The sequence below is a fragment of the Hevea brasiliensis genome, chromosome 11 (assembly GCF_030052815.1).
Source record: "Hevea brasiliensis isolate MT/VB/25A 57/8 chromosome 11, ASM3005281v1, whole genome shotgun sequence".
NCBI lineage: Eukaryota > Viridiplantae > Streptophyta > Magnoliopsida > Malpighiales > Euphorbiaceae > Hevea > Hevea brasiliensis.
This window is the reverse complement of record NC_079503.1, coordinates 11011033-11030753: the sequence shown is the minus strand read 5'-3', so window position 1 is coordinate 11030753 and position 19721 is coordinate 11011033. Positions and strand designations below refer to the sequence as shown.

Below are 19721 nucleotides of genomic sequence, written 5' to 3'. Positions count from 1 at the left end.
TTTTGTCCTATTTAATTGTATCTTATATATATATATATATATATATATATATATATATATATATATATATATTAAAATAATGAATAATGGTTGTAGGGATCTCAAAATGGTCAACCTTGTGCATCCACTGAAATTGAATTTGGATCATAGTTAAACCATCCACACAGTTCAATGGATGATGGATGTAATAGCAAAATCTTCATTACATCATGAAATAAAAATTGAGTGATTTGAGTGACCGTTAGTAAAAAAAAAAAAAAAATTGAGTGATTTTATTAAATTAAATTAAACTATAATAACTAAAATGAAATAGAGAAATTTACCCTAAGTATGGGTAAAGGATGAGAATTGTAATAGGTTGGTAGTTAGCATAAAATTCAGTCACTTTTCATGATATGCATTCTTACGATATAAATATTAGAACATGCTCACATAAGTATACGTTACTTCGATAGCCATTCGATTATGTTAAAATATAAGTAAAATTCTTAACATGAATTTAGTATTTAACAAAATTAAATAGTAAAAAATAATTCAAATAATTAAGCTCAATTAATTTAAAATTAATACTTAATTGTTGCATTCTTAATTGTGATTACAATATGCTCCTAGCTTTCCACTTTGTAACACTTTGGTCAGTTGATACTTGATAGTGATGAAGAGAATTTTTTTTTTTTTTGGGTAAATTAGTGATCAAGAGATTTGATTGAGGAAAATTACATGAGATGTGGGTCCTGCATCCAATTAAAAATATATTATCCCAAACACGTCACAGGGAACCAACCAGTATTTAAAAGCCACGCTGTGGACAGTCAAGTGATTACAGAAGAATAATAAAGTGATGCAAAGCAGTTAAACGTCACTCTCTAATTGGGCCACCACTTGAGGGTCCGTTTGTAATGGCCGTAAGGTCTGCTGTCCCAATAATTGAAAGGAAAACACAGCAGCAGCAATAATCAGTACATATGGGGTGAGGAATAAAGATGAACTTTCCCCTTTTACTGTAGATAAATTTTAATAATCGTCTTTAAATTTATATAATTATAATATTATAATTTTTAATTTTAAAATATAATATAAAATTTTTAAAATTTTTAAATTTTATATAATAAAATTTTTTTAATTTATAATTATTAATTTTTTAATTAAAAATTAATATAAATAACTTCTGTGTAGCGTTTAGTTAATATATTTTTTTTATGTAAAGTATAAAATTATTCTTTTTATGCATAAAAAATTATTTTATCTATAAAAAAAATAAAAATTTAATTTATATATAGTTTGATAGAGAAAAAAAATACTGATTAAATTCTATGTTAGAACTGTTTAGATCAATATTTAATTAAAAAATTAATAATTAAATATTAAAAAAATTTTATTACGTCAAACTTGAAAGTTAATAAAATTTTATTTTATATTTTGTTCATTTTGGGACCAAATATGTCCTAACATTTGAAAGAAAAATGATGTGTAAGATACACGCGTCAACACAATTGACTTGGCAAATAAGATTTTGAATCACATTTACCCATCTTCGCTTATGGGTTTTGCTCTTGCGCTTTCTCTGAAGGCCTCGTGCAATTTTATCGCCTAAATATACTTCTTCGGAACTTCCCATTCTGTTACATGTGGCTATGGTGTTGACACTTTTAAGTATTTAATTTAATTTAATTTTTTTAGAATAAATTTAAATTTAAAAAATAATATTTATGTTGATTCAGATTCTATATATTTAATATTTACTACTTAAATCTATTTATAAATAATTAATTATAAATATATTTTTATAATAATACTCATAAATTTTTTATATAGCATATGTTATAAGTGTATTTCAAAAAGTTTTGTCTTCTGTTGCTTAAGAATAAACTTTTATAGTAGCTTATGAGTAGATTTTTGTTATCAAGGTTGTATAGAGTAAGTAAGAAGATTAGCCTCGCAGACATAAAAATTAAGCCAAAAGTTCAATTCAAGTGCAAATCAGTTGACCTCTCTTACGTGTGAGAAAAGATTCAATATCAACATAATTTTTATTATGTTAAATTTATTTTTAATTAATTATGCTTAAAATTTTTTAATTTAATTTCTAACCTTACTATTTTATGGTCTAGCAACAAGTTTTTTGGCTGTCCCGAGATTTTATTAATATTACTAAACTGATTTTGTTATTTCAAATTTGATTTTTCTTTTTTCAATCTATATTTGTTCCTTTTTTTTTTCACGGTATGAATAAGTATTTGGTTAACTAAATCGAGCCGAATCAAATTTTAAGTTAATTAAAATTTTAACTGACTTTAATTATATTAATAACCAAAATAAAGAGAAAATTAAATTTAACCAAAATAAAAAAAATTCAATCGATTATTGGTTATAACTGAATTAATAAAAAAATATATTTTTATATTATTAATTAATTATTAATACAAATATATTTTAATATTTCTATTTATAAAAATAATAAAATAAATTTATTGTTAATAAAAGAATAATTACAAATTAAATATTATTAGTAAAAGTATAAAAATAATAATTATAAATAATATATTATTAATAAAATATAATTAATATATTAATAATATAAATTAAATTATTTCAATTAGTAGATTTTTAAATTTAAAAATACTGAAAGAATGACTAACTAAAAAATTGAATTGAATCAAACTCATTCTTAATAAAATAATTAAATTTTATCAATTCAATTTAATTATTGAGTTATAACCAAATAATGCACATCACTGGCTGATAAATAGGCTTCACATCACTATTTGCTACATTTTGTTTCAATTTCATGCTTAAACATAATTAAAACATTATACTCTAAATAAATAGAATTTAAATATTTTTAGAAATATTAAGTTTTTAAAATATAAAATTATTAATAAAAAATATATTTGGTAAAATATTTAATTTAGTCTCTGTTCTAATTGAAAAGGTTTAAATTAATCCATTTTCAAATTTTTATTCAAATTAACTTAGAAATTTCAATTTAAACTTAATTTAACCTAAAAATTAAAATTTATGAGCTAAATATCTTGATTTCTTAATTGAAATAAAAAATTAAGAAATTTAATTTTTAATTTTAGTATTAAATTTTTTAATTTCTTGATTTAAGCATAAAAATCAAAAAGTTCAATTTCTTGATTTTTTTTGTTTTTAGGTTAAATTAAGTTTAAATTAAAACTTCTTGATTAAATTAAATAAAAAGTTAAAAATAAACTAAATTAAGTCAAACATATTTTATCTAAATTATTAATTAAAATATATATAATTAAATAGTAGATATATTATTTAAGTAATATTAAATCGGATTTAGATGGATTCAGTTATTAAAATACTAACTGAATTTAAATTTGAGTTGGCAATTTTCGGAAATACCATTGCAATCTCTAATTGTAGTCTCATCGCAGACCCATTAAACAACACCTAAGTTCAGCAGTGGCAAAGAAAATGGGAATACACAGTAAACAAGAGAGATTTGAGGTGGAGAAATGTCATTTCTTGATATGTGTTTCCATGACAACACTCTTGGCAATTCCGACAACAAACCAATTTAGCCTTAGCAGCTAAAATAACACAGCAACAATTTTATTCCTTAAATATTTTTTTACCAATTATTCAAATGAAGTCATATGGGAACAACTGAGATGGCAAAGACTCAAATCAAACCATTTTGACATTTTGAAGGAAATAAAGAGGGAAAAGAAAATAAAGGAAGAAATTAAGATTCAGAGCAAAATTTTTACGTTAGAAATTGTAAAGGAAGCAAACCCATGTCTAATATGATTTCAAAAATTGAGAAAAAAAATTAGGAAAGAGGATGACAGGGTAAAGTAAAAAAAATCCCAGAAAGGAATGGTTACGGGGCTCAATATTAGTCATGGGACGAATAGCCTCTTTCCATGGCAGCCTTTTTCCATTAAGTCTGTAGTCATCGCCACAGTGCTATTCTTGCTCCATCCGACCAATTTCACAATTAGGGTTCCAAGCATTCTCTAGATTGTGAACAGTTAGCTTTCTTTTTAATATGGGTTTGGTGCAGAGATCAAAGGGAGATGCATGGAATGGACAAAAAAAGAAAATTTTTTGAAGAAAAGAGATCAAACCCTGGAGTTTTTTTTTTTTTTTTTTAAAGATATTTAAGCTCTTTCTATATGGCAATTTTTTTTTATGAAAATTATTTTTTAAGTAAATGTATTCCATAAAAGTATTTTTTAATAGTTCGTTGTAATATTAAAAGGGTGTTTGCCAATTAAGAGTAGCTTGATTGGTTTTTCTTCATCTTTTAAGTGTAGAAAGTGAAGAGATCTCGAGTTTGAATTTCTTCAATCACCTATTCTAAGATAATTTATCTTTATGGTGAGAAGAGAGATGATTACTTCTCATTGTGCAGTACATCAATTGTTATTCGATCTATTGGGCCTCCATTGAATCTAAAAAAAAGAGACTGCTTGATTTTATTTGGAAGCAAGTCAAATAAGTAAAAAGTAATTAATAGATTAGTTTTTTTTTTTACTTACAATTAAAAAAAAAAGGCCAGTTGTACATAAAATACCAAACTTTTGAATCAATTCACATTTATATTCATAAATTCAATTTGTGTGTAAATAGTCAAACCTTTAAAATTTTTTCACAATTATATCTAGAGAGATGAAATTGAATTTGAAAAGTTAACGGTAAATTACAATATAGTACCTAAAATTTTATTTGATTAACAAATAAAAGTTTTGGATATAATCTTAATTTAATACAAACGTTTGATATTTTTAGTCGTTAATTAAATTTAAAAAGAAAATAAATTTTATATTTATAATATATTTTATATTTATTTTTAATTAAAATTTTCTACTAAAAAATATTTGTATTAATTGAAATTAACATAATTATTTTTTAAATTAAACCAAATAAATCCATATATCCAAATATAAAATATAAAATAAGTTGATACCCTTTGTTACAAAATAATTTTGAAAAAATATATAATTAAGAAGAATATATCTCACATGAATTATAACATTTATTAAATAAAATGTGTATTTTATACATAGTTTATTTTAATTAACATATATATTTTATTTCATAAATGCTACAATTCATAATAAATTGGGTTTTAAACAAAAAAATTTTCACTATTTTTTTTCCTTTTTCTTTTTCCTTATGAAGAGAAAATTAGAATTGCAGAACTATGCATATTATTGCATTGAGTTTTTTTTTCTTTCATTTCTTTTCAATCAAAATTCAAACTCATTAATGGGTTTTTAAAAAATTTAGTAAAAAATTAGTTAATTTATCATTAATTGTAGAATCTACCAAATAAAATATACATGCTAATTAGAATAAGTTATACATAAAATACACATTTTATTTAATGGATATTATAATTTATGTGGGATATATTTTTTTCAATTACATATTATTTTCAAAATTGCTTTAAATTGTGGTGAAAACACTTTGTAAAAACATATGAATTAATAAAAATATTTTAGTATAAAATTTCAAAAGTGCTTTAAATTGACAACACTTTGTAAAAAGTATGAATTTATTTTTATATTTTATATTTGAATACATAAATTTATTTAGCTTGATTCAAAGATAATTATGTTAATTTCAATTAATAAAACATTTTTTAGTACAAAATTTCAATTAAAAATAACTATAAAATATATTTTCTTTTTAATATAAAGTTTAATCAATTAACTAAAAATGTCAAATGTTAACATTAAATCATAATTATATTCAAAACTTTTATTTGTTAATCAAATAAAATTTCAGGTACTATATTATAATTTACCATTAACTTTTCAAATTCAATTTCACTTCTCTTGATATAATTGTGAAAAATCTTAAAGGTTCGGTTAGTTTATACACAAATTAAAATTATAGATGTAAATGTGAATTGAACTAAACATTTAGTATTTTTTGTACAATAGGCCTTAAAAAAATATTTAAAATAAGTCAGAAGTTATAAGTAAGGATATTTTATTTATAACTTATCTACTTATTTTAAAATTATCTTTTAACAAAATAAAAGACTATATTATCCTAATAGTTTTTAAAAATATCAATATTATTCTCATTTTAACAACTACAATACTTAATTACATAATTTTTTTTTGATAATTTTAATCAATTAAATTACTTTAAAATACCATTTAAGCAAACACTTAAACTATTTAAAGTTATAAGTAATTTTATCAAACAATTAATTACTTATTTTTTAATTTGACTCATAAGTTAAAAATTATATTTTAAGTCAAAAGTTAAAAGTAAGTAGTTAAATCAAACACTCTCTAAATTAATGATATGTGTTTATATAATACATGTAATATTACAAACAATGATGACTTACTCTATTCCTTAAAAATAATTTAGTTTTTTTGATAAAAAAATATTTTTCATTGACTTTTTTTAAGTATCTCAAACTAAAAATACAAAAATTATTTTTAACAAAATATTTTTCAGCAAAAACAAACAAAGACTTAAAAATTTTAAAATGGACCTATTTGAATTAAAAAAAAAATCAATTAGATAAAAAGTAACAAATTTTTTCGTGAATTTATGATTATATATGGCTCTTATAATTATGTGAAAAATATAAAATTTTAAAATTTGTCACGATTGCATTTAAATAATTAAATTAAATTTAAAAAAGTTAATGATAAATTATAATAAAATTTCTTAAATTTATTTGATTAACAAAATAGTTTATTATTTTAAGAGTTTTATTTAAATTTTTTCATTTATTTATTAAATAAAATATATATTATATTATTTTTAATTGAAGTTTTATAAAATAAATATTTTTATTGATTGAAATTAATTTAATTTTTTTAATCAAGCAAAATAAATTACCGTATTCAAAATATAATGTAAATATTTTAAAAACCTCTTTGGTCACCATTGATTTTCATTTCTATCTATTAAACTTTTTTAAGCAAAATCTATTAAATTTAAAATCAACTAAATCAATTTATTTGATTCTGTCTAAAATCAAAGTTTTTAATAAAATAAAAAAATTCAATCGTCGAAGAAATTAAATAAAATTAAAAGAAAAATCAAGAATTTTGTGATTAAAATCAAGAATCGGCTTGCATATTAACCTTTTTTTTTTTTTTGGTCTCGCTTGTTACTTTTCTAAAAATAAATATGGATGATATTCGTCTTTGAAGCAATTATTATAAAGGTGGCTTTAATTTTGATGCTGCTTTATTACTGTTATTTCAATTTAGATTTCAAGTCTGAGATTTTTATTTATAACTTATTTTAATAGAATAAGAAACTAAAAAAAGTAAAAATAAGATGATTACCTTCCATGCCTTACATTCGTTTTAGAGAGGTTTGAATTTTTACACTTTATTTTTTTATGCATGTGCTTGGAATTGGTTAAAAAATAATTTACTTTCAATTAATCAAAATATTTTTTTAGTATAAAATTTCAATTAAAAATAAATATAAATATACTTTTTATATTAAATAACTAATATTTAAATATAAAACTTAAAATAATAAGTTATATTATTAATAAAATAAAACTTTATGTACTAAATTATAATTTACTATTAGCTTTTTTTTTTAATTCATTTATTGCTTTATATACACTCTAACAAATGTTAAAGGTTTAACAGTTTTCACACATAATTAAAAAAATTGAATATCAACGTGTAAATTCGGGTAAAATTTTGGCATTTTTCATCGCCGAACAAAAATTTAAGAAGCAAATTTGATCTTTCTTCCTTGGGTAATGCTATTTACTTGAACTTTATGGCAAAGCCAACTGCAAAATTACCTTAAATATCTTCTAAGTAGGAATAAAAAAAAATGAAAATATGATGAATTAATTGGTCCATTAATTTAATAAAAAAATCCATTAATTATTTTTAAATTAATAAATTAAATTAAATTTCTATTAATTCAAATTTAAATTTCATTAAAAATCTTTAATGATAATTATAATCTAAAAAATATTGTTAATATTGATGATGATGATGATTATAACTATTATTATTAACTGAAAGTAATTGATCTAATTAAGTTTTTTTATATTTTTAATCAATAATTCGATTTTTTATTTTTATTTTTTTTATCTTGCTCACTCTTTTATATATATATATATATATATATATATATATATATATATATATATATATATAGTTTTTTTTAACACGTTTCTAGATATTGTTTCACGTGCGAAACTTTTAAACCCATATTCTCGCTGTAACCATTTTGTTTCATTAGCAACCTTTTTTTTTTTTTAAGTATAATTTATTAAGTTGTCCATGAGAATAGTAAAGTGATGCCCAGATGAGATGAAATTCAAACCTTTTGATGTCTTTTTTAAGATATAAAATTTCCTTGTAAACAGAGTGATAATACTTTTGAGCATCTTGAAAATCTCCACTGAAATAATCACAGATGCGTTTGTCGCCATCTACTTGTTATATCAGAATGGCTCCCCAATACGTGTCACTTAAGAAATTATAGATTACTTCAAATCATATAACAAAAATCTAGATTATAACTAATGAAACAAATTAAAGTTAACGATGTTATTGAAAAAAATTAACATTTATAGGATCATATTAAAATAAGTAAAAACATGCACAAATAATAGCGGCATGCTGCGAGTTAACATAACACACACACACACACACACACACATATATATATATATATATATATATATATATATATATATATATATATTATGCAGAGCTGAATAATTAAAACACATTGTATTCATATGAAAACACTTATAACTATATTGTAATTGATGATGATAATAAAATAAAGCAAAAAATAAATCCTCTTAAATTAATATATGTAAAAGTTAGAAAAAGAAAAAAAAAATTAAATGAGAGTGACTAATTTTATTGAATTTTGGGTCATTAAATATAAAATTAATTAAAAACAACAAGATAAACTTTTTCAATAATACAAATATTGTTAGAGTATATGAAAATTTTATTAAATGCTTATTTTATTAGAATTTTGTTGAAATTCAATTATTATTTTTAAAATGTAAAATCCTTTAAATATCTTTTAATTTTTTTTGTCAACTTATTCATGATTTATTTTGTATTATAATTTTTTTTAATACAATTGGATCAGAGACTTAACAACTCTGGAGACCACTCAAGTAACACTAAGATAAAGGCATTGGTTGTATTATAATTTTTTATCATATATAATTATATTATATAACATTAATAATATAGTTATTTTTGTATAGATAAATTTATATTTAAATAAAGAGATTTAATTTTATAGCTCTAATTTTTTAATATAGGGTGAATGTGGTGGCCTTTTTTGGTTATTCATTGCTTTGAAAATGTCTAAAATGGATGCTTGAGAGTTTAAATCAATAAAATAGAAATATTTAATACAATAATTACAATATAAGTTGATGCAATATGTTTCCAACTTTAAAATTCATTAACTTAAATATAAATCAATCAGTGAAGCATGTGTCATTAATTTTTCTTTGAAAGCATGAGCATATTATATTGGCTAGTGAAACAATATTTTAGGACGCTATGCCTATGCCAATATTTTTTTTACTTCCAAATCATGAGATAAGTACTGGATGTATTCTGCTAAATTATATGTCATCTATAGGCATTAATATTTCTCCATAATTCAACATTTTTCGTATATAGTTTTCACACAGCATGTTTTAGAATTTTATTATTATTTTATAATATGGGATTTTAATTTCCACTTATCATGACTTATTTATTTATTTATTCAATTAAAATAAAATTAATAATATAATACTATTTTTATATTTTAAAATATATTTTTGTCTTTATTATTTTAAAATTAACAATTTTTTTTCTTTACATCACCGTTAGAGAAAGTATAAAATTTTTAAAAATTATATTATTTATGTTATTAATAAATTCAAAAATTAAAATCTTATAAAATTTTTAAAATAAAAATAAAAATCTAAATCTAAGAGTCATTATATTAGCAGTTTAATGATTTAATATATGTGTATATTTTATGACATTGAAAATTATGGTACTTTCTTAAATATTTATAATGTAAATGAAAATTAAAAAAAAAACTATTCAACATGCACGGTAGATTGCCATGTGGAAGTAATGATGTTAATGCCTGAGATGGAAGTAACTAGGGTAATTATCATTGGAGGTCACCCAACTTTATGATAGTTTTCACTAAAGTCACTAAATTTTAATTTCGTTCAAAAAAATCACTGGACTTTAATTTTGCATAAAACAAACTCATTGTTCCAATCCAAACCTCTGTCTAGGTGATGATAGGGCAAATCTACGTGGATAAACCAATTAATATATACACTCACATATGATATTTGACTTCGAAATTCTTCTTTCTCTCTCACAAGACTCTTCATCGACCTGAGAGATGGAATTTATGTTTGTTGATTTCCTATTTCACTTTCCTCTCTCGAATCTTGTTACCATACCCAAATCATTGTTCTTATAAGAAGATTACAGCACATAGAATAATAGAAACCCACAATGAAAAATAGAATAGTAGAAACCGACATTAAAAAAAGTAAGATTTGTAATTTTGTTTGGGTGTTGTTTCGGTGCCTTTCTTTTTCTCTACGTGACATATTGGGACCATTATAGGAGGCGAAAAGAGCTATTATTGTCTTCAACCAACTTTTGGGGACAAGGACAAGGACAGTGGTAGACCCAAATGGCAGATTCTCTTCCACGTACCATAGTGAATTTTATACCCCTTTTAGTTGTTTGTTAGAGTTATAATACAATAATGACAAATAGTATTTTATTCTTGTAAGTGAATGGGTTCTATTAATAAATTAGGGTTTTGACAAAATAGTTTTCAATTTGTGTGATTAGGGTTTTCTTTCCTCTATTATGGTAAAGGGTATTTGTTTTTATGTGCTTATTTGGGGATAATTTCATAATTGTAGTTTTTTGCAAATTGGCAGGATTTGATAACCCTAACTATTTCACACTGGTTTTACATGTCAAAGGAACTAAGGGTGAATGGGGTTACTATGATGGGGTTCGTTAGTCTACCCCTTACTATCAAAAGGATGAAATGAATTTAATTAGGTTAGATAAATTATGCCAGGGTATTAAAATTGAAGGTTTGCTAAGGTATTTTTAGAGAGTTCCAGGGAAGGATTATAGAGAAGGGTTGAATCCTTTAGGCTGTGACAATGATGTATTAACAATGTGCCAGCATGCAGAATTGGAGGGCTCAATAAATGTTTATGTAAAGCATCTCAGAGTTAATGACTTAAAAAGGGAATTTAGTAGAGAGATTGATGCAATGCAAAACAAGGGTAAAGGTGTTGTAATTAAGGAGATTGATGAGGATGCTAATAATGCAGTTCCTGAGAATAATGTGCAAGATGAAAATATAAATGATAGTGAGTTAGATAATGGGGAGGCAAGTAAGGTGACAACAACATATTTAATTAATAATGGTGAGTTTGGTATTTTAAGTCAGCAGCATATTGATGAGATTGAGTTAGGTGATTATGAAGCTGAGGATGGAGGGGGGAGTGAGGTTGATGTAGGAGGGAATGAGGTTGAGGGTGATGTAGGGGGGAATGAGGCAGTTGAAAGGGTTAATGAGTTTGAGCATGCAGAATAGGGTGAATTTGTAAATGAGCATGGTGTTAATGAAAATGAAGAACAAGGTGACAATAGTCATGCTAGCCCTGGTGTTAATGATAATGCAGCTCAAAATGAAATAGTTAGAGATATTTTTGTAAGATTTATAATGTCAGCTTCTAATTTTGATGATTTCTTTGATACAATGATGGAAGGAACCATGTATGATGAAGCTGTTGGTAATGGATATGATAAAGGCAGAGTTGAAGAGGGTGATTGTAATGACAACCGTACTGGGCCTATTGACAGCCACACAGAGGTTAGGGTGGAAGAGGCAAACCACAGTGTCCAGAAACAAAGGAGGGCTGAAGTTGATCTAATGGATAAAGATTATGATATGGAGGATGGTGATGTTGATGTGCAAGATATTTTGCATGAATTGGATCAAAGAAATATAAATAGGATGAAAGGCAGGCCTTTGGGCAGTCAAGAGGGAGTTAGGTTAGCTGGTATGGATGCTTCTATGTGACACCCCTTACCTGTCTATAGTGTAACCGAGCAAGATATGCCACACTGTGCCGAAGCACCAAATCATATTTCAATTCAATTTACCCTTTTTGCTTTTTTTTTATTTATAGTTTTTTATTAATCTGAATTTTTCACAAATTTTATAGAAAATCCGGCAGAGTGCCGGCTGTAAATTGGAAAAATAGTTCTTATAAATCTGTTTAAAACACTTCAAATATAATTATAATTTCAATCTCAGTCAACCACCAATATATTTTCAACAATTTCTCAAATCACTTTAGTATCTCAAAATTCAATTCATTTCATATCACACTTAATTCAATGAGAAATGCTCACATTTATTACTGAACATAGTTCACAGATAATTACATCAAAAGCATAATTACATGAGTTTATAATATACATTACAGAAGTTTACAAAATACAAAATACCAATATACCAAAAGTGGCCTAATGTCCTACCAAATGCACTGAAAATGTGAGGTGACTCTGAACTCTATGTGCAGATCTGTAAGCTCACCCAGTATGAGGTCTGTTGGACTCCCCAGCTATGTCTCCAGTACCTGCGCGTGGCAAAAGCGACGCGCTAAGCAATTCTGCTTAGAGTGGTGACAATATAAAATAAAATAACTAAAATAATATAAATATGCAGAATGTATGTTTACATTTTAGGTAGACTTAATTTCTGGCATTTATTGCAATATTATTCGATTAAAATTTTATAAGATTCAATATTATTGCCCGAGTAACCCCTACTAGTCGACTGGACTGGATAAATGGGTAAACTGGCACTAGGTACTAAGTACCTCAGACCATCACACCATCGGTCACATTGTGTCTTCCGGTGTGCAACAGAACAGCTAATAAGTTGTAATAATCATCAGGGATAAGATTCAAGTATAAATACTCAATTAACATAGCCAAAGGCTATTTTATCACAGAATGGCATGTGAGACCATAAAACACAGAATGGCATGAAGCCATATGCAGTACTGCTAACAGAACCCTATTGACATGCCAACCTATCCAAACCAATCTTGCTAGGTGTATAAGGGCATGTTACACTCTTAAATTATACAATTCTTGAAATTCAAGTTTAGGTGTTACTATTCATTTCATTAATCAACAAAAATATTGACTTTTGCATGGATAATAGTTTCATTGGTTATAATATTCCCAACATACCACATTTTGCATTCTAAAATTGTTGGTATTGGTTGCCAATACCATTTCCAAGCTTAAAGTTAATTGTTTAAAATTTTCAGATTTCAAGCTTTGTGTTTACTATTCCATTAGTCATTTTTACAGTGGGAATTTGGCAAAATTGTCAACATAAAAGTTGTTCCTTATTGTGTTTAGTTACATTTCTTTTTTTGAATCACTCAATTTGCAGTTTTGTAGCTCAAGTTATGGCCCAAAAACCACAACTGGCTAGATTACAAATTTTCTAGATTTTCTGGACTGACCAAATCTACAGTATTTTGAGCAGTGACTGCATGTCACTTTTTGAATATGTTATGGTCATAATTTGGGTTAGGTTTCTTCATGAAAGTTGTAGGTCTATATCTCAGCTTGTTGCTGGTAAAATTTTAAGTCAATTGGACCTTTCTACACTGAGTTATGACTAAATGAATAAATACTATTCATTTGGTCATTTGCCCAGGCAGAATGCAGGTCACCTGGATTAGGGAAATATTTAGGTCAACTTAGTTTGATTTTCTAGGCATGGTTTCTTCACCAAAGTTGTACCATTATGTGTCTAGTTTTATGTCCAATTGGCCTTGCACCAATTGAACCTACAACTCCAGTTATTGCTGCCCAAACCTGCTGGACTCATGCCCAGTCCTGCAGGTCACCAAGGGCAACCACACTAACCTCAATTCCCACTACACAAACCACTTCATTTGTTGTTTATACGTAACCAAATGGTCACTAATTGACCATTAAAACTTACTTTCACCATTACATGCTTAAAGTCTCCATTTCATACCCAAACCCTAACCCTAACCCTAACATCTCAAATCATGTATTTAACTTGCATTTCACCATTTCACTTAAGAGACTAATGTTAAGGCAGCCATACTACCATTTCTAGTTCCATGAAATCCTCAAAACCTTACCACATCCAAGGCTGCCAAAAATGTGGGATGGGCATACACATGTTATTTATTAAATTTCTTTGTAAATTTAAACTCAATCATACTCCTCCAACATAAATTGAAAGAGAAAAACAAGTTAAGTCACTAACCTCTAATGGAGAGAAATTCAAACTTGCAAGAACTATTCTTTAACACTTCCTTTTTACTCCCAAAAGTTTCACTATGAGGAAAGAACAGGATTTTGTGTTGACAACTTAGGGTTTTGTTGAGAAAAGACTAAAGAATTCAAGCTTTAGTAAGCATGAAAATGGAGGAGGGAAGGAGAAGCATGGTGCGGCTTGTTTGGGAAGAAGAATGGCTGCTAAAATTTTCTAGAATTCTGCCTCCTTTTTTTTATTTTAATGTATTTTAATTATGGTTCTTTATTTTGATTAACCATGCATTTTAATTACCTCATGCTTACATAAGCATGAAGTAATAAATCCCATTTTCTTTTCATTTTCTTTTCATTTTCTTTTCTTTTCTTTTCTTTTCTACTTAATTTTAATTAAATTTTTAACAATATTTATTCATATAATTTATTTACATAAATGGACAAGTTGGTCAAAAATCATCTCTAAAGACGAAATGACCAAAATGCCTTCCATTTAGCTTAACGGGTCAAAATTATGTGTACCGATTGATTAAATTTTTCTTGTATTTTCTTAACATTTTATTGTCATTGGAACCCCAATAATCCTTCCCTGAGGTCCCAAAAATTATTTCATGAAGTTTTCCTCGGGTATAGGGTTGCTAACGGCCTTCACCGTTACTTCCCCTTCGAGTTACTCATCACTGGGATTTCGACTCGTTTAACCTTAGTGTATTTCGTTCCTAAAAATTTTCCTTGATTTTTATGAGCATTATTTAGTTTATTTATAACTCCTCACTCTAGTCTATTTATAATTTCAAATATTCTAGCTACCCAGACTGACATTGGTGGCCTGAACAGTAGACTGTACGGACTAGTTAAAGTGAGGATGTTACATTCTATGTTGTTTGAAAATTATGAATTAGATTCTGAATATGCAGCTTCTGATGAATTATTTAGTGAACTAGCTTCAAAGGATGAGGCACATGTGAAGTATCTTGAATTTAATTTTGCAAGGGATATTAAGGATCCAATTTTTAAAATTGGGATGGTGTTTGCAAATAATCATGAGTTTAAAGAAGCTTGTAAGGAATATGGTATAAAGCATAGATATCATATTTATTTCCTAACAAATGACAAAAAAAGGGTGAAGGCAACTTGTTTTAAGAAGTGTGGTTGGTATATTTAGGCCAGTAAACTCAATCTAAAGGATCCTACTAATATGCCAATGCAAATTAAGTCTGTGAAATTTGAACATATATGTGGAAAAGTGTTCACCAATTTCCACATAACTTCAAAGTGGTTAGCTTTACATTATCTTAAAATATCTAGGCATGTTCCAAATTGGAGTATACTTGGGATAATTACAAGAGTTAAAGCATATCATTGCCTAACAATTAATCCTGTCAAAGCATGGAGGGCAAGGGAATTGGCTTTGTAAGCAATAAATGATGATGAGACTGAGCAGTATGGCAGGTTACACGATTACAAATTAGAGCTTTTAAGAACTAATCCTAGAAATACAGTGATGTTCAAGAAGGAAAAGGGAAAGTTTCAAGGAGTGCATATTTGTTTGGTTGCATTAAAAGCTACTTTTAAGGATGGTTGTAGACTTCTCATTTGTCTTAATGGCTACTAGTTGAAAGGAACTTATAGGGGCTATTTACTGTCAGCAGTTGGGATTGATTCCAATGATTACATTTTTCCCATTGCTTATGCAGTGGTATTGATAGAGAATAAAGATAATTGGCATTGGTTTCTTGAACAATTAAAGAAGGCCTGGAGATCTACAAGAGTCATCACTGGCCCTTTATGTCTGATAGACAGAAGGTATTTCTATAACCTTTTGTTGTTTATTTGATTTTTTTTTTTAATATTAAATACACAACTTGCATTTTAATATGTTTAATTTTCTTCATGATTACAAGGGACTGGTGGCAATGATTGCTGAAATGTTTCCACACTCAGAACATAGGTTGTGTGTCAGAAACTTGTAAGGGCAAGGAGTTGAAAGATTTGTTATGGAATGCTGCTAGGTCCACTTATAGGCAGAAATTGGACTATTGGTTAGATAAAATTGAGGAAAAAATCCTGCTACAAGGGAGTGGTTGAGAGAAAGGCCATGTGAGCATTGGTCTAGGGCTTGTTTTAGTATAGCTCCTACGTGTGCTATGTTAACCAACAACCTATGTGAATGTTTTAATAGATACATTTTGGATACTAGGAATAAAGCAATCATAATAATGCTTGAGATGATAAGGACCAGGTTGATGACTAGGCTGTTTAAGAAAAGGGAGATGATGTATAAAGTAAGTGGTGAAATATGTCCAAAAATACAAAAAAAAATTGAATGAGATGAAACAACTTTCTGTTCTTTTCACTCCCAAGTTTTTTGGTGGTCCTGAAGTGCAAGTTTTTAGAGCTGGCTGTCAATTTGTAGTTAATGTGGTTACTAGGACATGCACCTGTAGGAGATGGGATTTGAATGGCATTCCATGTGCACATGCATGTGCTGTATTTTTTTGGAAATAATGAAGCACCTGAGAGATATGTCAATGAATGCTATTCAATAAGGACTTATTTGAGGGTATATAGTCATATTATAAACCTTATTAATGGACATGAAATGTGGCCAAAAGCCTCTTCACACAATGTCATAATTCCTAATAGCCCAATTTAGAAAAAGAGAGATCGAAAACAAATGGCTAGAAGGAAAGAGGTTGAAGAAATAGAGAGGGCAGCAATACAAGGAAGGTTAATTAGGAAAGGCAAGGTGACCATGAGGTGTCAAATCTGTGGAGTCATAGGGCACAATAGAAGGTTCCATGGCACAACTTCTACTTCTGGTGCAAATCGTAGCAATCCAAATTCTGAAGCAACTCCTACTATAAGTAAATTCTTCAGTCATAAATATTTTATCGTTATTTTTTAATTGTATCTAATTAACCATTTATTTTATGTAGAGAAAAAGAGCGAAAAAGATTACAGATGTCAACTTTGTATTATTTGGATTACAATGTTTTTTTTGTCCTATTTAATTGTATCTTATATATATATATATTATAATAATGAATAATAGTTGTAGGGATCTCAAAATGGTCAACCTTGTGCATCCACTGAAATTAAATCTGGATCACAGTTGAACCATCCGCACACAATTCAATGGATGATGGATGTAATAGCAAAATCTTCATTACATCATTTTGAGTACAAATAATCATCATGTGAATATTTATTTTTAATTGTTTTTATTCATTTTATAACAGGGTTTAAGTCAGAGACCTTCAATGCTAACAAGAGCAACTCAAGAGCCATTACATGATTCACCTGTTTTTAGTGCAAATATGATGGTAATTATATATATATATATATATATATATATATATATATATATATATATATATATATATATATATTTATTTAGTTTTAACATTTTCATCAATTGGTACTTAAAGTTACATAATTTTGATACTAAGTTACACAAAGAAATACTTATTCTTTTGTACTTTTTGGTTTTCCACAGTCAGAACAAAGCAGTGTACCAACTTCATGTGGGCAATCAATAATGGCAGTACATGGTCAAAGAAAGAACAAGCACACTGCAAAAGGCAGAACAATTTGCAAATCAAGTATGGTAGTGGAAAAGAACCAGAAAAAGAAGAAGCCTTGGAAATGAATGTTTTAACAAGGAATTGATGATATTTTGTTATTTTGGAAATACTTATATGGTGAAGAATTTTTGTACGTATGCAGGATTACTTTGGGTTGTTTTGGTTGTTCATATAAGACATTAGATGACTTATATAGTTGGAAATACATATATGGTTAGGTTTGAAATTTTGTATAAGGGTGGGGGTAATATTTTAGGTACATTTTCGTTTGCAGGTGATGATTTGTGCTCAATTAGGTCATGTTTTACCAGTGAAATTTTAGACTGTATTGTTTCAACTTTAAAGCACGATGTACACATCTTTTCCAAATAAATGAAATTATTTAAGTTAATTACAGTCTTCTTCTTAAGGATATATTATTAACAATCTGGATACCATATATATATATATATATATATACATTGTGATTGTCTAGAAGTATACAATTATAGTGTATGTGTTGTTCAAAGCAATGAATGAGTTTTAAACTCAGTCAAGGGACCAAATATTTGTTGTTCTTATCCATTTGTACATTTGAAAACTTATACCATTTCACTTGTATAAATCTCAATTATTAACATACTACTGTAAACATTTTATAGTGAATCAATAAACAAAATAACAGAAAAACAAACATGACAACTGGTTTCATTAAAAGAAGACATTCATTCATATTTTTATAAACTTTCAGTTCACATTCTGCAACAATATCTATTCATACAAAACCCCCACCAAACCCTCCTCTCTACTTATAAACTATACTTAAACACTACAATTCCATTGTACAAAAAAAAAAAAAAAAAAAAAAACTAACCATCACACAACCACTAAATCAATATGCATTTTTTTATCATGTCAATTGAAATTTTACTTAGCCCTTAGTCTTCATAAGCTTATCTAATAAACACTTTCTCCACCACAATATAAAGTGCCAAACACAGTGCAATGTACATCCACTTTCTCTCTTTCCCTCGGGCCGCTTGAAGATCAAGATCATGTCGATCAATCCTCCTCAGTAACCCAGAAATCACTTGTGTTGCTCTTAACAGGAAAGGATCATCATACCACTGAAAATACCCACAATAATTTGATGTCTGCAAAAACTTAACTCCCACATTTACCCTAAAAATCTTGACAAATTAAAGAAAAAAAAAACCTTACAACATTTTCTGAATTACTTACCCCATAATTTCTGCAACCATGCAAACGCCTCCCAGGATTACTGCCAGTCCAAGCAGTGCGCAGATTGGCTTCAATATTGCAAATACATCTAGAAAAACCTATTGCATACTCACCTCGCTCCATCGTTTCTTTTTACAAGCTCAAATCTAAAAGCTTTCTCATTTTCCTTCAAACAGACAAGAGAAGTGCCATATTCAGACAAGTAAAATGATTTAAATAGAATAAAGGGAGAGAGATGTGACTTGTGCATGTAGGAAAGAGTATGCAAAAAAGAGAGTGTGTATACATTCACTAGTTTATACACGTGAATTTGTCATATCTATCACCTGGACAGAGATGTGAATGGAGGTAAGAACAATTAGTTTGTTTTATGCGAAATTGAAGTCAAGTAATTTTTTTGAACGAAATTAAAGTTCAGTAACTTTAGTAAAAACTATCATAAAGTTGAGTTACCTCTGATGATAATTATCCGAAGTGACTATTAAAAGCAATAAATATTTTATGAGAATATAAATAAAAAAAAAAAAAGTAAGGGCAAGGGGAACCTTTTACTGTTCTT

The 19721-nt window shown here is 26.8% G+C and overlaps 1 protein-coding gene across 2 annotated transcripts; it reads right to left on the bottom strand.

Moving 5' to 3' along the window:
• Window positions 1-18634: 18634 nt before the first annotated feature.
• On the bottom strand, window positions 18635-19674 carry LOC110650697 (uncharacterized). Of its 2 annotated transcripts, none has more exons than XM_021805798.2 (2): window positions 19163-19674; window positions 18635-19074 (listed from the first exon to the last, which is right to left on the bottom strand). In XM_021805798.2, exons 1-2 carry the CDS (start codon window positions 19283-19285, stop codon window positions 18874-18876), a joined length of 324 nt encoding a protein of 107 aa, XP_021661490.1. In that variant the 5' UTR covers window positions 19286-19674; the 3' UTR covers window positions 18635-18873. The 2 variants fall into 2 exon arrangements, with proteins under 2 accessions (XP_021661490.1, XP_021661491.1); XM_021805799.2 differs by having other exon boundaries at window positions 18635-19047.
• Between the last annotated feature and the right edge of the window lie 47 nt (window positions 19675-19721).

Excerpts from the sequence above, each read along its gene's own strand:
- LOC110650697 (XM_021805798.2), bottom strand. The coding sequence starts at position 19,285 with ATGGAGCGAGGTGAGTATGCAATAGGTTTTTCTAGATGTATTTGCAAT. Across the intron at positions 19,075-19,162 it reads ATGGTTGCAGAAATTATGGG|ACATCAAATTATTGTGGGTA; the intron begins GTAAGTAATTCA and ends AAGTTTTTGCAG.